We start from the raw sequence: 15977 nt of genomic DNA, 5'->3' as shown, positions 1-15977 counted from the left end.
TTTTTTATCTGCTTTAGCTTTAGTGATAGTTTGTTTTGATTCAGCCCATTTGCTTTCTTTTTGACGTAGATTCACCACTAGGGGGCATCGGTACTCCATTAGGCGTAGTATTGGCTCAAGATCGCTCTAAAATGTGATTTCCTTAGTCGTCTATATTATGGACAAGCAGGTTTTACTGGAAATCAACTCAACTGAGATCGAAATTATACTTCTCTACAACTCTCATTAGGAACGACAGAGATAATCACATGCATTTCTTTCTGCAGTATTCAGTTGCTTTTATCCTTTAAAGATCCGTGCCATCTTTTCTCATGTCATTTAGTGCGATGTAATATAATGTAAATTATCACGAACATTGACATGTGTGTAAACTTTGATACACAAAATAAAATGTGCACAAAAATATCTGCGTTTCATCTGTTTCACCCTCTTTTACACTTGCACGAGCCCCAGGTTGAGATCAATCAAATACAGGAGGCAACAACTTCAGTAAAGTCGATCACACTTAAGACTTCCAGACGTTTTTATGGCTTACAGCTACTGTAGATTTGGGAGCCACACATCTCGCTGACAAAGCTACAAGGTTCTCCAGAGGACATGTCGTTTCACAATTACCATGTTACCGTTTATTTCCAGGCACTCGTACCTTTCCCCCCGTCGTCTCTCACACCTTTACTCAATTCCAAAGAAACAGAGAGGAGGAGGAGAGTGAGAGGAAGAGGAGGAGACGAGTGTGGAGCAGCTGCTGGTTCTCATGTGACCTGTTGGACTCCTCGGCTCGAAGCTGGAAAGGAGTTTGAAAAGTAACCGCTTCATTTCACTTGGACTGACTCTTATCCGCCTTCTTGTAGTGGATAACACCAAACTGGGAAGTTAACATTTTCTTGTAAACGACCTATTTTTGTTACGGTGTAAAGTTTCACTATTAAGAGCTCTTTGACAACACTTAATATGATACCTCTGACAAGCACATATACTGTATTTATCTAACTCAAAAATGAGTGAAGGACATTTTTTTTTAGAGTAGATTGACAGGAGTCACAGCCAGCCAAGAGAAGCCTCAGCTGGACTTTTGCCCTCAAGTGACCCATGACTTTGAGAATATCTGATGTCAAGTTTGCATCATTTCCCCTCAGCCTAATTACTTATTTTTTCCATGTCCGAGTCCAAAATGAAACAAAGAGCTCTCTATTCTCCCAACATCTGAACGACAGAGCACACAATCAGAACAAAAACAAGTCATTGCTGAATCATCTATAACATCTTTAAGAGGCCAAAACAGGAGAAACACAGCGCTTACAGTTTTAATCAGGCAGGTGCCCGTCTCCAGACAGATGAGGTGAAATGATTATTTTGCTTGGGAAAAAAAAGACAGTTGCCATGGTTTCGATTATGATATTTATATTTCAATAACATGAATACAGTAGTTGCCAACCATCCACAGAGGATGAACAGAAACAACAAAGATAGTTTATGACAATGTATCAAAATTATAAAGGGTGCCGTTAACATTTTGACAATTGTACAAAGACACCAGCAGTCATGAAGGCACACTGCACCCATATGGTCCTCACAAACAACACAATTGCACAATTGGCAGCACACACACCTTCACACACACACACCAATGAATGCTTCTGTTTCAGGATACGGTGCTTTAAAGGGAATGTAACCGGGAATTTTGGAAGTCACAAGAGCCCAAGTATCTTCACAGGTGGTCATACTTTTAGACTGAGACAGAGAGAAATAATGAAGGCGACGCAATGGAGCAGACTCGGTTCAGGTGTTCTATATGAGCTGTGAGGATGATGGGAAACAGAAAAACACAAACAAACTCCGGCAACTCATTTTACAGTTCAGTTTCAGTTATAGAAATTGAGACAGTAAAAATAAAGCAAAAAAAGGCAGCTAATGAGGCATCCCCCACACAGGACCGACACTTTAACAAGGTGACGTTTAACAGGCACGGCAAATTATAACACAGCAGTAAAATTTAACTCAACAAAAGGTACAAAAATAAAGTAAATCCATGGCAACAACAGAAGTGAGTGGATTGTAAATTACACAGAGTAGCTGATGAAAGACACACGGTGTTCTGATAGTCCTTTGGAAAACTCACACGCACACACACACACGTCAGTCTGTCATATTCTGAATGAATGAGTGAATACAGCATGTAAGGCCCTTCCATTACCTCAATGTATCTGGCAAAGACTGCGAACAAGCTGGTCAGCCCTATTAGAGGAGTTTTAAATAATGAAACTATTTACAACTTTACAAGCTATACAAAGCAGAAGAGGAGGGAGCAACGCAAAATAAGTGCATGATGTGGTCTATAGTACTGACTACTGATTTACATACTGTACATTACAATTCAAATGTTATCATAATGTGTGAAAGTGGTTATGAGTATGGGTGTGTGCTCAGAGGGGATAAAACACAGATTTATAAACTGTAACATTAGAGAACTTAATAATGTACTTCAGCCTGGCGCTGTTTTACTTTATGATGAAGGTATTTTCAGCTCAGTAATTTCAATCTCCTCACGAGGCAGCTGAGGCCGCACGTTTGAATTCAATTCATTCTTACAGAAAACCAAAGAAACGGTTAAAAGAAAAATGGACAAGAGGTCCGATCTTTCGCTCCGTCTTTTCTCTGCTGGACTTTTCATTTACTTTTTTCGGTCCTTTGAACTTTCTGTGTCTTTCTCATTGAGCACTTCATAGCATTCCACCCTTAACCACATACATGCGCTGAACCTTATTAAAACCTCACACATGCACTTTCCCTTCTTTTTCATACCAGCATCTTTAAAATCTATCATCATTACCCAGCTGGTAAAGAAGTCCCTTTAATAATCATAGAGCTACATCATTAATTTTTAGGTTATTCAAGTTATCGTACGGCTGGATGACCATTTTTTTTAGCTGCACCTTCGCACGCTACAGGCTGTTTCTACTCCATTCATAAGGGTCGATGAGGGTTGACAGGTCAGAGGTTAGGCAGGGGTTGAGTTCTTCTCACTGGCCAGACTGGGCTTGGGCTCTGGTCTGTGGGGTTTGTGCTGTGGGCTGCTGCGAAGATTGTCATCCATCTGCGGTACAGAGAGTTCAGTTCAGTTAGAGCAACATAAAGGAGGAGAAAATAATATGACAACTATTCAGAGAAAGACACTTGATATTCTTTTGTACCTGCCACATGCAACCATGAACCCATGCAAAGAAGATAAAAGGAAAGCAGAAGCACCTTCTCTATCAAGTTGGACTCTTTATTTACAAGCTGAGTTAGTTTCTGGAGGTTGGCATCCATTGTTTCCTGAACAGGTGGAGCAGGACCTGGAGAGAGATGACGTTAGAAGAAACTCACAGAAGAAGAAGCAGAAAGCAGCGGAATAGGAACAGTGTTATGTCATTTAGCACCCGAAAAATTAATCGGCAGCATGAAGTGAAACACAGGTGCAAGAAGAACGTGTGTGATTACGGTGTTAGTTGATTTGTTTGCTTGCAAATGCAAAACTTTCCCTGCGTCTTTGTGAGCGGATTCCACCAAGTTAAAGCCCCAGGAGTGTGAGTATTTCCAGTGTGTGCAGCGATCTTACTGGGGTGGTCCGAGCTGAAGTAGACTGCGAGGATGTTGTCACAGAAGCGTGTGATGTTATCCAGCTGTCTGAGGTGGCTCTGCAGAGGGCTGCTGGGGAGACCGGCTTTGTAAAGTGGAGCCACAAAACCAAACACGAAGGCGTCCAGAGAGGTCGGCCTGCAAACACCAACCCACATATGAAAAATACACAAAGCCTACAGACATACACAGTGGCAAGTGATTTGAGACACTGAAACTAGTGCTTATATTATTAGAGTGTTATGAATGTATCCTGGACCTATACTGACAAGATGTGAAAGAATATTTAATGAGAAAAACACCTGCATGCAGACCACAGGTTTAATTACATAGAAAATACTTCCATCCAGATTTCATCATTTTTCCATTAGCTTTGGACTTGAATGTGATGTAGATATGTGGTTTTTCAAATGAGGCATTAATGAACTCACAAGTTGCCAAAGAAGTAGTTTTCTGTTCCCAGTCTGTAGGCGAGGAGATTCAGGCACTCTTTAGCATCACTGTAGATCTGAGGCAGACAGAGAGAGAGATTTGTTATTGGTGAAAAGACATTTTAGTCACAACTACACAGCGGGGACGCAACATGTGACTGAGGAATCAGACAGATTATTTACCTTCCCCTCCACCTCAGTGATTCTGTGCAGCGGCGCCTCCCCTTTGGTCAGAAGGATGCGGGAGAGGGCAGTGTTGGCATGACGACTGGGGACGATAAAGTTAAGAGGGAACGGCGAGCGTGAAGCAAACCATGGCCGTGTCAGATTGGCGTAGTTTTCTGCATCCACCCAGAAAGTGTGAAGCTGTTGAACACAGATCATCGCTGTGAAGATTAACAGTAATTAAAAATTAGTGCTTGTCAGGGAATGAGCTGAAGAGAGACGTGTTACCACAGCTGGTCGCAGTTTCTCTTCGAGCAGAGCGATGTATGCCATGGTGTCTGCTCCTTGTCTTGCTGTCAGCTCAAAGTCTGCATTAAACCTCTAAAAATAAAAAGAGAAATCACAAGTATAACAGAATATATACTGACTCTGATTAAAGGGTCTGGGGACATAATAAGCAGCTGATAAACAGTAAGCAGCCATGGCTTCCACTCATACCTGTTTTCTCAGGAAGTTGAGGATCTGTGACGGTTCTTGAACTGCAGAGTCTCCACAAAGCAGCTCTGGGACTGTCGCTGAAGGTTGACAAACAGGAAGAAGATTCAAAACAAAACACATTAAAGGTATTTAATTAGTATGGCAGTGTAATGTACTGAGTATAATATACCTCCAACTTACATTAATTCAAAATTTTGGAATCTGGTGTGACGCATAAAAACTTACAAAACCATAAAATCCATATTTTAAATCTGTGTTTTCTCATGACTGTGACAGAGTGTGCATACTGTCGTAGGGTTGTTTTATTTTCCATAGCATAGTAAAAGCACTAAAGGAATTTTACACATATATTTTCAAAACATTACATGTGCTGAAAACACATGTTACTTTGAAGGTGAAGGAATTTTCCATCAACCACATATAAAACAATCGCCATATGCTTTAAACCTCAATGTTATGAAATTCTGGTTTATAGGAAGCTGCAGCCCACCTGTTAGAGTTTTCCATGTCCAGTCTATAGGAGACACCGTGACTTTTGCCCCAGAAAACTTGGCGTATGCCTGAAAGAAACACACTTAAAATTGGCACAAAAAAACTGACAAAATCAATCTTGATTAAGTATATTATCTGCTTTGGGATTTAAGAATGCATTAAATAAACCAACACAAACCAAAACAGGAGTGCATTAGGATGAAAAATAACTAATAAACCATTATAAATACTATAGAAATTGCATAAATCATCATCTATAAAATGTAGAAATTTCTTCAGAAGTGTCACCTAGTGGCAGGAGTTGTAAGTGCTCGTGTTCTCTGAGAGACATACACAGGATAAAGAGCCAGCAAACAAATCAATGTTAATTTCTGACAAGGTTATTACCAACTCGGCCACCTTAGATGGCAACTTAGCGAAAGAATCAGGAATAAACCCATGGAAATTAAAATCGGAGCCTCAACAAGCTGACCTTGAATGGCCATATTTTGTTTGCTGTGACAGTAACCTCTGACAACCAACCATACATGAGGGACAGAGCACGCACGTCACAGCGTTTATGCTGCAGCTCTCAAAGATGAGATTAAACCGGCATTATTATTTTCTATCCTGCACAACGAGCTGAGCACAAGCAGCTAACAAACAAACTGCAGTGGATGAGTTAGCATGTAAGCTAACCAGAGATACACAGAGAAGACGCAAAGAAAACCGGAGAAGAAACCTTTTGTCTTTACAAGTAGAGCTTAAAACAATGACCGTATGTTTTTCTACAAGCAGACAAGATAACGTTACCAGAACTATTAGTGACTCGGTGTGGACAGAAGGCAAACCCCAGTCTCCTCCCCAGCATCTCAGCTCCATGGCAGCCGCCATGTTTTCATTCATGGAAGGGGCTGGTGACGTCACGTGGTACCTGTCATCTCGAAGCCTGCTGACATGATGACAAAAATGAGGTGAGAACATTAGTTTAATGAAAAATGTACGTGAATATATATAATATTTTTGTGTAACTTTAACACGACTTGATTTGAGCATTTCTATTCATGTAGAATAATAATTATGTGTCACTTGGATGTGAATGTTAATGTAATTTTCTTTAGGAATTCAATCTCAAATCCGTAAAATCTAATTTGCGTTTTTTTGGTTGGTGATGCTTTACTTCACTAAAATTGGTAATTAATAGTCAGCAAACAACTCTGATTGATACAGCTTAATGAAATCTCTAAAGTGTTCAGACAGACTACAAACTTTTCTAAATTGTCATATACTTCCTTAATGCTTACTTCTAGAAATATGTATATCAATGTTAAAACAATGCCAAGAAAACAAATGCCTCCTATAACAAGAATTAAACTAGTTTTCTTTTATCCCAGTCATGTAGTCGTTTAGAGTGATCATATTTATTAAGTGTGTTTTGTAGTTTTAAGGCTACATCAAATCAAGGTATGTCAGTTGCTCTTTTTTCTTTATGGTTTTGTTTCATACATTTTAAACAAGCAGTAATTTGCCAGACCTGTATTGAAGAGAACAGTGATCTACTATCTGCTTCCATGTATACAAAGACCAGCTCTCTTGACCAGCAAGAATGAAACCAATTGTTGATCTTTTCATATTTTTAATGTCAAGTCATAATTCTATTTTTGTGGCATTTCCGATTTTCAACAATAGCATGAAATCTGTCCCCGGGCTGATAGACAGACTGTCGAGGGCTGCCAGGTGTTTGATCAGAGACCAGAAAGCCAGACACAGACGGTTGCACGATGATAACGCACGGAGGGATGGTAAATGTCTCTCTTTGGCTCAAAACAGAAGATGTTGAAATGTGCTTGAGGTAAGTAGAGAAAGCTTTAAGACGAGCTCCAGACATCCATCAAGAAATGTTTCCAGGGTCCAGAGTCTAGACCTCTTTGTCTTTCTTTTACCAAATTCTTCAACAGATGGGATTAAGAAAAGTCTGCAGGGGCATGTACGAAGAGTTAAACGAAATTAGATTTAATTTAAAAACATCTGGCACACAGTTCTGCTGGCTTACTGGAGATGAGCTGGGAGATCAGCTTCTCATCTTTGAGACAGGTTGATGATGTTTGTGAAAAAACAAACGCCAGCTGGAATCAAGTTTTCCTCCCTTAAGACCCGAGCGCAATCCTTTTCAAATATTCTTCAGAGCTGGCTGACTGTAAACAATTTGATTTAGAGTGTTTTTATGGTATTATATTAGAACTCCCTAAAAGACACAAAGCCCTTATAAAATAGGGTCAGATGAAAAATGTGACTCTGACAATCCCTTTAATCATAACCTTATGTTTCATTCATTACCTTCAGTTTTTATTAAATTTAATGGTTTAGTTCTTTGATTACATTCATACTAGCAAGTACGACTCCAGCACTTACACACAGGTATGATATGAAGCTAATCATCTGATGGAACCACAGCAGCGAGGGGACACTCCCACTAACTATTAAAAGAGTCTCTACACTGTTCCACTTTCGCAACAGCTGAGCACCAGGACACTCCCCTTTGCTTTAAAAGCAGTGGCCACAAAATCATCTCACCTCTGCTGAGGTTTTGCTTCAACATCTGGATTTTTCCATTATTCCATTGGTCTGTTATTAAATAGAAAATAATCTGTGACATAGAGGATATAAAGGACACTCAGTTCTTTCTTCAGGAATCCAGCTTCGCCCGAGTTGTGTCCCATACTGAAGCACTGATGACGGGTGTGTGGGCCAGAGCGGCGGCTGTGTCTCTGCTGCTGCAACAGCTGGTGCTCACTGTGACAGCTCAAGGCATCGGTAAGTTCTCTCCCTCATCCTGCTTCTGGAAAAGCACTCAGTCTCTGTAGATTAGCACAAGTTAACATCTCTTTACATCACTCTCAAATAAGTCAGTTAAAGTGTCTTTCTGTTTATGTGTGCCTAATGATCTGTTGTCTGGTGTTACAATCTTTGATCTGCAGCAAACCGCAACTAACAAGGGTAAATTTGTTGATAAGGTTGGTATGAAGGTGACTTTTTGTGGCTTGTTAAATTTGTCATCTGTTTAAAAGACCAGTCTGACCTAAATTAGGTCAGTCTTAGATGGTGAAACCAACCCGTGCTGCCATCTGAGAAAGTGCACGTGCAAAATGTTATTTGCCTGGAACACACATAAATGTTTCCATACTATTTCCTGTCCCTTCAAATTATTCTTGAATTCAGCTCATGGCTGTGTGCAAGTGCTTTTGTGTACATGAGCGAGTGTGTCCGTGCATGTGAGTGCGAGGCGGTGGGTTTGTTCCAGTGGAAAGAGTTTACTGCTGCTCCTTTCTGCAGTCTACCACTCCATAAAACACAGCAGGACACAAACACTAACGTGCACTTGATCGCACACAAACACATGTGCACACACATCCAGGGACGCTGTCGCACATAATAAAGTAGTGCTCTGACTCAGCAGTGGTGATTCACAGTACTCTGCGAGCCACTGACATCAAGACACAAACCCTCCATTAATATTAAAAAAACACCACTAATGGTTTACCAGATGGAGAGCTGAGTGTTTCCTCACAGTTATGGTACAGTGCACTTACAGCAGTATAATGCATGTTTCTAACACTCCTCTCCTGCGTCAGTCTACGACCTGCTGGTGTCTCCGGACTGCCTCCCAGACCTGCTCCAAGGAAGCCTGAAGAACAAAGGAAGAGATGAGGCTTTCCTCCTCTCCTCCTTCAGGCTCCACAACAAGGCCCCCGCCTCTCTCTTCAGTGTCGTCAACCCCCAAGACAACTCCAAGTACCTGGAGCTCAGCGTGCAGGCCAAACTGAGCAAGGGTGAGTTATTGTGCTGGTGTCAGTGTCAACTACTTCAACAGACTACATTATCAGCTTTCTGTTTTCTTCCTCTGTCTTTCATCCTTTCTTCTCTCCATCTCTAGTGACCGTTCGTTACCAGAAGACTGACGGCAGATTTGGCACGACCAGTTTCAACCACGCCTCCCTGGCAGACGGCCGGGAGCACCATGTGATGCTGCATGCCAGCGGCCTGCAGCGCGGCCCGCCTCGCCTCCACATCTACATAGACTGCAGACTGGCCCACACTTTGGATGATCTGCCGGCTGCGTTTGGGTCGATCCCATCTGGTCACAACAAGGTGGCACTCAGGACCCTGCAGGGGAGTGCACAGGTGAGTAAGAGTTTTACAACTTCTCACTGCAAAGATGTGCTGCATCGGAAAAAAGGCACAAATATGAATACCATATGAGCATTACAATATCTTTAAGTTCTTTCTGTTCTTCTGTCCCTTTTCAAGGATGAACTGACAGACCTGAAGCTGGTGATAGAGGACACCATCGACAATGTGGCCACTCTGCAGGACTGCTCCATGGACCAAGCTGAACCTCGGGCTTCTACCAGGGAGGCTTTGCAGATGCTGGGTGAGAACAGATGAAACTTGACTGTCTGACATCGTGTTATAAAACACATGCAGTTATTTTAACTCAAAGCTCTTAGATGTGCATTTGATTCTCTGATTTTGATTATTTGTCAGGTATCCAGAGGGGCGGGTCGGGACAGGACCAGGCCACCATGCAGGAGCTGAGGAGCATGTTATCTGAGATGAAGCAGCTGCTCAACCAGCAGGTGACCTGTTCTGTTCTGTGTGTCACACATGGGTGAAAAGGGAAGACACACAAAAACCATGACTGATATTCTTACTTATGATTTGGAAAATAAATGAAAAAACAGTCCAATAATTTCATGATCTGTTTTTTATATTTGTTTATTAAACCAGAGTGATGCTGGGATTAAACCCATACTTTAAATGAAACAGATCAAATGGAATAAAAGACTTTTGGAGAGCTTTTGTCAGAAGAAAATATGCAGAGCTCTTTGATTGTTTAGCGGAGCTTTCTACTTTTAGAAGTGGAGAAATGTTGGCCGCTTCACAACTATTTGGAATTTCCTTTTTATTCAGGGTAAGATTGGTTTTGTAACGAAACCAACAATTTGTTGTGAAAATCCAGACTGCGAGTGCACGCTGACTCTCTGGACCTCTCTTGTTTAAAGACTCATGTAACCTCGCTAAAAGTAATAATCGGACCTTCACCTCAGGAGGAGATAGAAGTGGATGATTTCAGATGATCGTTTAAGCAGAGGATTTGTAAAGAGATAAAGAATCAAACAAGGAGCCCGAGGCGATAAACTCCTGGTTATACAGCTCAGCATCTGAGACTAGTTAGACACACTGAGACAATCCTTTAGGCGGGGAAACAGTGGATCTCACTGGAGCTCACATTAGCCTCTGTTGATATAGGCTGTAAAGTGATAACACATTAACCAACATATCAACACTCTGTCTCTGGTTTAGATTAAGGAGACTAATTTTCTGAGGAATACCATCACAGAGTGTCTTCCTTGTGGTAAGCTGTAAAACAGACTTTTCATTGATACAGTATATAACTGAAAAAGTAACATTTCAACAAGCATATCTTTCTATTAGCAGGTCTCGGGGGCAATCCAACCAATAATGGTCCCGCTCCGACCCCCGGGCAGTTCGTCATGCCGCCTCAGCCTCTGACCAAGTGCCCAACTGGGACCTGTTTCACTCAGAACATGTGCATCCCCACAGACTCAGGGGGCTTCCAGTGTGCCCCCTGTCCAGATGGATATACAGGAGACGGGGTTCACTGTGATGACGTAGATGAGGTATGGATTGTATGTTTCTTTAAGGTTAAAGTACCACTAGTTAGCATTTGACCTTCTCCTTTTGTGTGTGTTTTAGTGTCAGTTTGGCCCGTGTTTCCCTGGAGTCCCGTGTGTGAACACTGCTCCTGGTTTCCGCTGTGGGCAGTGTCCTCTGGGATACATGGGACCAGAGATAAATGGAGTGGGAGTGTCTTACGCTAAGACAAACAAACAGGTACAACAAGCAGTGCATTCAGTTTGATTCAGACTGTGAATCTTTTACTTTATAAACTGACTCATCTGTTTTCCCAGGTGTGTGAGGATATCGATGAGTGTCTCGGCCCGCCTGAGAATGGAGGCTGCACTGCCAACTCGCACTGCCACAACACCATGGTAAGACCTCTAGTTATGTGTTATTATCACACACAGCAGAAGGCCCTGGTTCCTGACTCTGTGCTGTCCTCATCAGGGCTCCTTCCGCTGCGGAGACTGCAAAACTGGCTTCACAGGCAACCAGGTGAGCGGCTGCCAAGGTGCCAGGCTTTGTCCCAATGGTCAACCAAACCCCTGTGACGCCAACGCCGAGTGTGTGGTGGAGAGAGACGGCAGCATCAGCTGCATGGTAACAATTTACTCAGAGAGTACTGACCTCATATGCAGCTTTACACTCGTTAATCATGAGACACTAACTGTCGTGTGTCCTACATGACATCATTGCATCATTCCCTCTTGTGTGTGTTAGTGCGGCGTTGGTTTTGCAGGTAATGGCTATGTGTGTGGAAAGGACACAGATATTGACGCATATCCTGACAGTAAGCTCCAGTGCAGAGACAACAACTGTAAGCAGGTACTCATGTCTACACCCACTACCCTCCTTTTTACTTAATTCCCCCTGGTCTTCAAAATGAAGGTTTGTGCGCTTTACCTGCTTTTTGTTTTTTCAGGATAATTGTGTGTTTGTTCCAAACTCCGGCCAAGAGGATGCAGACAGGGACGGGTTGGGTGACTCCTGTGACGATGACGCAGACAGTGACGGCATCATTAACATAGATGTAGGTAACTCCATTCCCCAGGACCAGCACACAACGGACTCTCACACATTTTGGCGGGTTGCAATATTTTATTAGAGGAATTAAAATCTTTCACTGAGCCCATGTTCTTTACTATAAATGTCATATTTCTGTCCCAGGACAACTGCTGGCTCGTTCATAATATTGACCAAAAGAACAGCGATAAAGATCTCCATGGCGACGCCTGTGACAACTGCAAAACAGTTGACAATCCCTCGCAAAGGGACACCGATAAGGACGGGCTGGGGGATGAGTGTGATGATGACATGGACGGGGATGGTAAGTGGGTTTGTTATTTATCTGCAATCACATAAGTGTTAAAGTCACATATTCTGCAATAGCTGAACATTACCAGGACAACAACTGTCATCTTTGTAAATGGGCAAAGTGACTCAAAGGTTGGATGGTGGGAGGTGTTGTAATGGGACCATTATGGCTCTTATTGCTTCAATTAGAGGTAATAAAGTCAGGAACGCATAGTGAAAGCTAATGGCTGATAATCACATTAAATGACTGCCGTGTCTGTGAGGGTTATCCAAACCGCAGACTGTCTGGACAGGAACACAACCTTTACCGTCCTGTCTGGAGGAAAGTACAGACATTTTTGTTGCTTTCACTGGGCTGGTAGCACTTTATCTGTTCAAAACATGCTCCTGCGCTTTAGTGTCTGTTTCCAATTCACATCCTCTACCACTTAGATCACCGGCCTTCAGGGAAACAACTCATTCGTCATTGAATCTTTAAAAACAGTAGAAAACAGTGTTAAATGTTAAAATGTTCCAGTTGGAGTGGTAAGTGTTGTCCCACACACTTTCTCACATACTTCACTTGATTGCCCTTTTAGAGCAGCTCTCATTTGTTCCACTGGAAACACAGCTTTAACTTGCTGCCATTGTGTGCGCCCGCATGTTTACCTTTATATGCTTACGCAGGTTGCATGTTTAGACTCTGTGTAGCGACCCATGCTCGTTCATCTCGGCACAACTCCAACCTCTTGATCGTTTGGTTATGTCTTTAACTCCAAGACTGGATTGCTAAGCGCTTGGTCATGTCTGTCTCCCTTCTAAAAGCATTTTTCCACGTTAAGCCTCCGCCAGCCGTTGAAGGCCACTGGAAACTATTTCACCTTTGCCTTAAACAAACACTGCCATCTGGTGATGCTCTCGACAGGCTGTGTTTGCACGCTGCATTCTGTCATGCTGTGTTTTTTTCCCCCTGTCAATGAAACAAAAACTAAAGCACCGAGGTGTTTATGTTCTCAGGATTAAAGAATATTCTTGATAACTGCCAGCAAGTCCCCAACCCAGACCAGCAAGACAGAGACAAGGACGGGGTGGGAGACGCCTGTGACAGCTGTCCGAATATGTTCAACCCTAACCAGGTAACAACTCAAAGAACAGCCCGCAAAAGATTCACCTGCTGCCATATCTCTGATAAAACATGTTTGTTTGCTCTGCCTCCAGTCTGACTCAGATGATGATCTTGTGGGGGATACCTGTGACGACAACATAGACAGGTAGAGTCCACTGTCATGATCTGTGGTCCGACTGTACTACTTGGAAGATGAATGAAAGGAGGGCAACAAGTAGCGTGTCATTTACAAATTGTAAAGAATTGTTACAGGAGTTTTGTGTGGGAACATCGACATTTTATTCTTCTTCTTCTGTAGCCAACACTCATATCCATATTATAAATGATTTAAAACTTTAAACAGAAGTGTATATTAAGATATTTTGCCCCATGTTTTACCTGCATGTTTTACCTTGTCTTTGTCAGCGACGGTGACGGCCACCAGGACTCAAACGACAACTGTCCCAACGTCATCAACTCCTCTCAGCTGGACACGGACAAGGATGGGCTGGTTTGAATCTCTCTCTTCTTTCATCCTTTACTCTATTATTTTAATGTGTCAGTCATTCAACTCATGTATGCTGACATATAGATGTCTTTTCTCCCAATGTGCCTTTACTTCCTGACAGGGAGACGACTGTGACGATGATGACGATAACGACGGCATACTGGATGATGACGACAACTGCAGATTAGTTGCCAACCCGGACCAAAAGGACACAGATAGTGAGCATCGCTTTATGTTTGTTCCTGTGTCTGTGCGTGCGTGTGTACAGTGTGCATGTTCGCTGAGTGTGCTTCCTAAGCTTGGTCCTTGTGTTTCAGACAACAAAGTAGGAGACGCCTGTGAAGGAGACTTTGACAAAGATGATGTCATCGACATAATCGACCACTGCCCAGAGAATGCAGAGGTCACGCTGACTGACTTCAGGGCCTATCAGACCGTGGTGCTGGACCCAGAGGGGGACTCTCAGATTGACCCCAACTGGGTGGTCCTCAACCAGGTGAACGATAGCCACAGTCCTACGAGAGCTAGCTTCTGTTACAGAGATTTTTCCTTGTTTCGTGTAAAGCACAAACATGCACATGTACATACAAAGTGTTTATAATACTGTACTGGATTGTTGTGATGATCAAACCATGATTATAAACCATGATAATATCTCATAAGTCCCATAATAGGACAAACAATAGTGCTCTCTTTTGTCCTGACAGGGCATGGAGATAGTTCAGACCATGAACTCTGACCCCGGCCTTGCAGTAGGTAAGCACAGCATACCTTCTCTCATCCTAGAAGATGTTTTAAAGATGGAATATTATCTCTTGTTTGTCAGTCTTTGCCCATAATGCTGTGTTTCCTCTCCACATCTGTAGGCTACACAGCGTTCAGCGGCGTTGACTTTGAGGGGACCTTCCATGTGAACACAGTGACGGATGATGACTACGCCGGCTTCATCTTCGGCTACCAGGACTCCTCGTCCTTCTACGTGGTGATGTGGAAACAGACAGAACAGACATACTGGCAGGCTGCGCCCTTCAGAGCAGTCGCCGATCCGGGAATACAACTCAAGGTGCTGCTTTTATATAGAATGCATCCATTCACACACAACAATGGCAGCGAGCTTATAAGGAAGATGCTCACTTGACTCTCAGGAGCAGTTTTAAGCTTCAGTGTTCAAGGACACTTTCATGATCTGTATTCAGTCTCTTCCCTCTCTTTATCACCAGGCTGTGAAGTCTAAGACAGGCCCCGGCGAGTATCTGAGGAACTCCCTCTGGCACACCGGAGACACCCAAGACCAGGTCCGCCTCCTCTGGAAGGACCCGAGAAACGTGGGCTGGAAGGACAAGGTCTCCTACCGCTGGTTCCTCCAGCACAGACCACAGGTCGGATATATCAGGTACAGAGAGACACACACAAACACTCAGAGACGTACACACTCACATTGTAAGAGCTTATAAAGTAGTTCCACCTGCTGTGTGAACCAGGGCTCGCTTCTTCGAGGGGTCTGACCTGGTGGCGGACACCGGGGCGATAATTGACACCAGCATGAGAGGCGGGAGACTGGGCGTGTTCTGCTTCTCACAGGAGAATATAATCTGGTCCAATCTGAAGTATCGATGTAACGGTGAGTGTCGGCAAAACTGGGGTGTCTGTCCAGTCAGCTACATAAATATAAGCATAAACTCAGTTTGCTTACAAGGTTCATTTTTTCATTCCACAGACACCATTCCTCTCGACTATGAGGATCTCAACGCCCAAAACACAGATTGAAGCAGGAGACGGGGAGAGATCCAAGGAAACAAGCTGAGGCTTGTTGAAAACGTGGATGAGAAGAGCAGAGCTGCACCGCTGAGAGCAAATGAGGACATGAGTTAGAGACGGAAAGATGAATGTGAGAGGGAGCAGTAAGGGCAGCTGTTGTTGACTGTATTTTAGCTTTGACATTAGAGTGAGGGGATCTTAAGAAAGCATACCTTTGGGCATTATATTCCTTCTTTCAGTTAAACTGAAGCCAGTGCATTCCTGTATAAATCATCAGCAGGTTCTGTGTATGTGTATGGAATATCACCTGCAAGTTTATCAGCATTATGAGGATTATTGAAGATGCAATGCTTGTGTATGAATATATATTAAAAACAATAAAATCCTGAGCATTAAAAAAAAAGCAGGTTCTCTCATTTGTTTTTCA

At 42.9% G+C, this 15977-nt stretch overlaps 2 protein-coding genes across 5 annotated transcripts; one reads left to right on the top strand and one right to left on the bottom strand.

The window, feature by feature from the left end:
- Positions 1-1297: 1297 nt before the first annotated feature.
- Positions 1298-6089, bottom strand: mtx3 (metaxin 3). Of its 3 annotated transcripts, none has more exons than XM_069683076.1 (9): positions 5997-6089; positions 5203-5272; positions 4713-4789; positions 4503-4595; positions 4233-4415; positions 4050-4126; positions 3599-3756; positions 3247-3335; positions 1298-3094 (listed from the first exon to the last, which is right to left on the bottom strand). In XM_069683076.1, the coding sequence occupies exons 1-9, from the start codon at positions 6087-6089 to the stop codon at positions 2999-3001; spliced, it is 936 nt and encodes a 311-aa protein (XP_069539177.1). In that variant the 3' UTR covers positions 1298-2998. The 3 variants fall into 3 exon arrangements, with proteins under 3 accessions (XP_069539177.1, XP_069539179.1, XP_069539178.1); XM_069683078.1 differs by having other exon boundaries at positions 5203-5286; positions 5997-6054; XM_069683077.1 differs by lacking the exon at positions 3247-3335 and having other exon boundaries at positions 3009-3094.
- A 1683-nt stretch (positions 6090-7772) lies between these two features.
- On the top strand, positions 7773-15970 carry thbs4a (thrombospondin 4a). 2 transcript variants are annotated; one of them, XM_069683895.1, is made up of 23 exons: positions 7773-7997; positions 8816-9013; positions 9118-9365; positions 9492-9615; positions 9729-9820; positions 10548-10599; positions 10683-10885; positions 10962-11099; positions 11177-11257; positions 11334-11486; positions 11607-11711; positions 11809-11916; positions 12054-12213; positions 13197-13315; positions 13398-13450; positions 13711-13795; positions 13914-14010; positions 14110-14288; positions 14500-14548; positions 14659-14855; positions 15013-15185; positions 15274-15413; positions 15510-15970. In XM_069683895.1, exons 1-23 carry the CDS (start codon positions 7916-7918, stop codon positions 15557-15559), a joined length of 2886 nt encoding a protein of 961 aa, XP_069539996.1. In that variant the 5' UTR covers positions 7773-7915; the 3' UTR covers positions 15560-15970. The 2 variants fall into 2 exon arrangements, with proteins under 2 accessions (XP_069539996.1, XP_069539995.1); XM_069683894.1 differs by having other exon boundaries at positions 10680-10885.
- The last annotated feature ends 7 nt before the right edge of the window (positions 15971-15977 follow it).

This window comes from Semicossyphus pulcher, unplaced genomic scaffold (genome assembly GCF_022749685.1).
Source record: "Semicossyphus pulcher isolate SPU_LCO1_2020_fin unplaced genomic scaffold, fSemPul1.0.p SCAF_6, whole genome shotgun sequence".
In the NCBI taxonomy this organism is placed as follows: Eukaryota; Metazoa; Chordata; class Actinopteri; order Labriformes; family Labridae; genus Semicossyphus; species Semicossyphus pulcher.
Note: the sequence above shows the minus strand (reverse complement) of the source record. Positions and strands in the feature narration are given on the sequence as shown.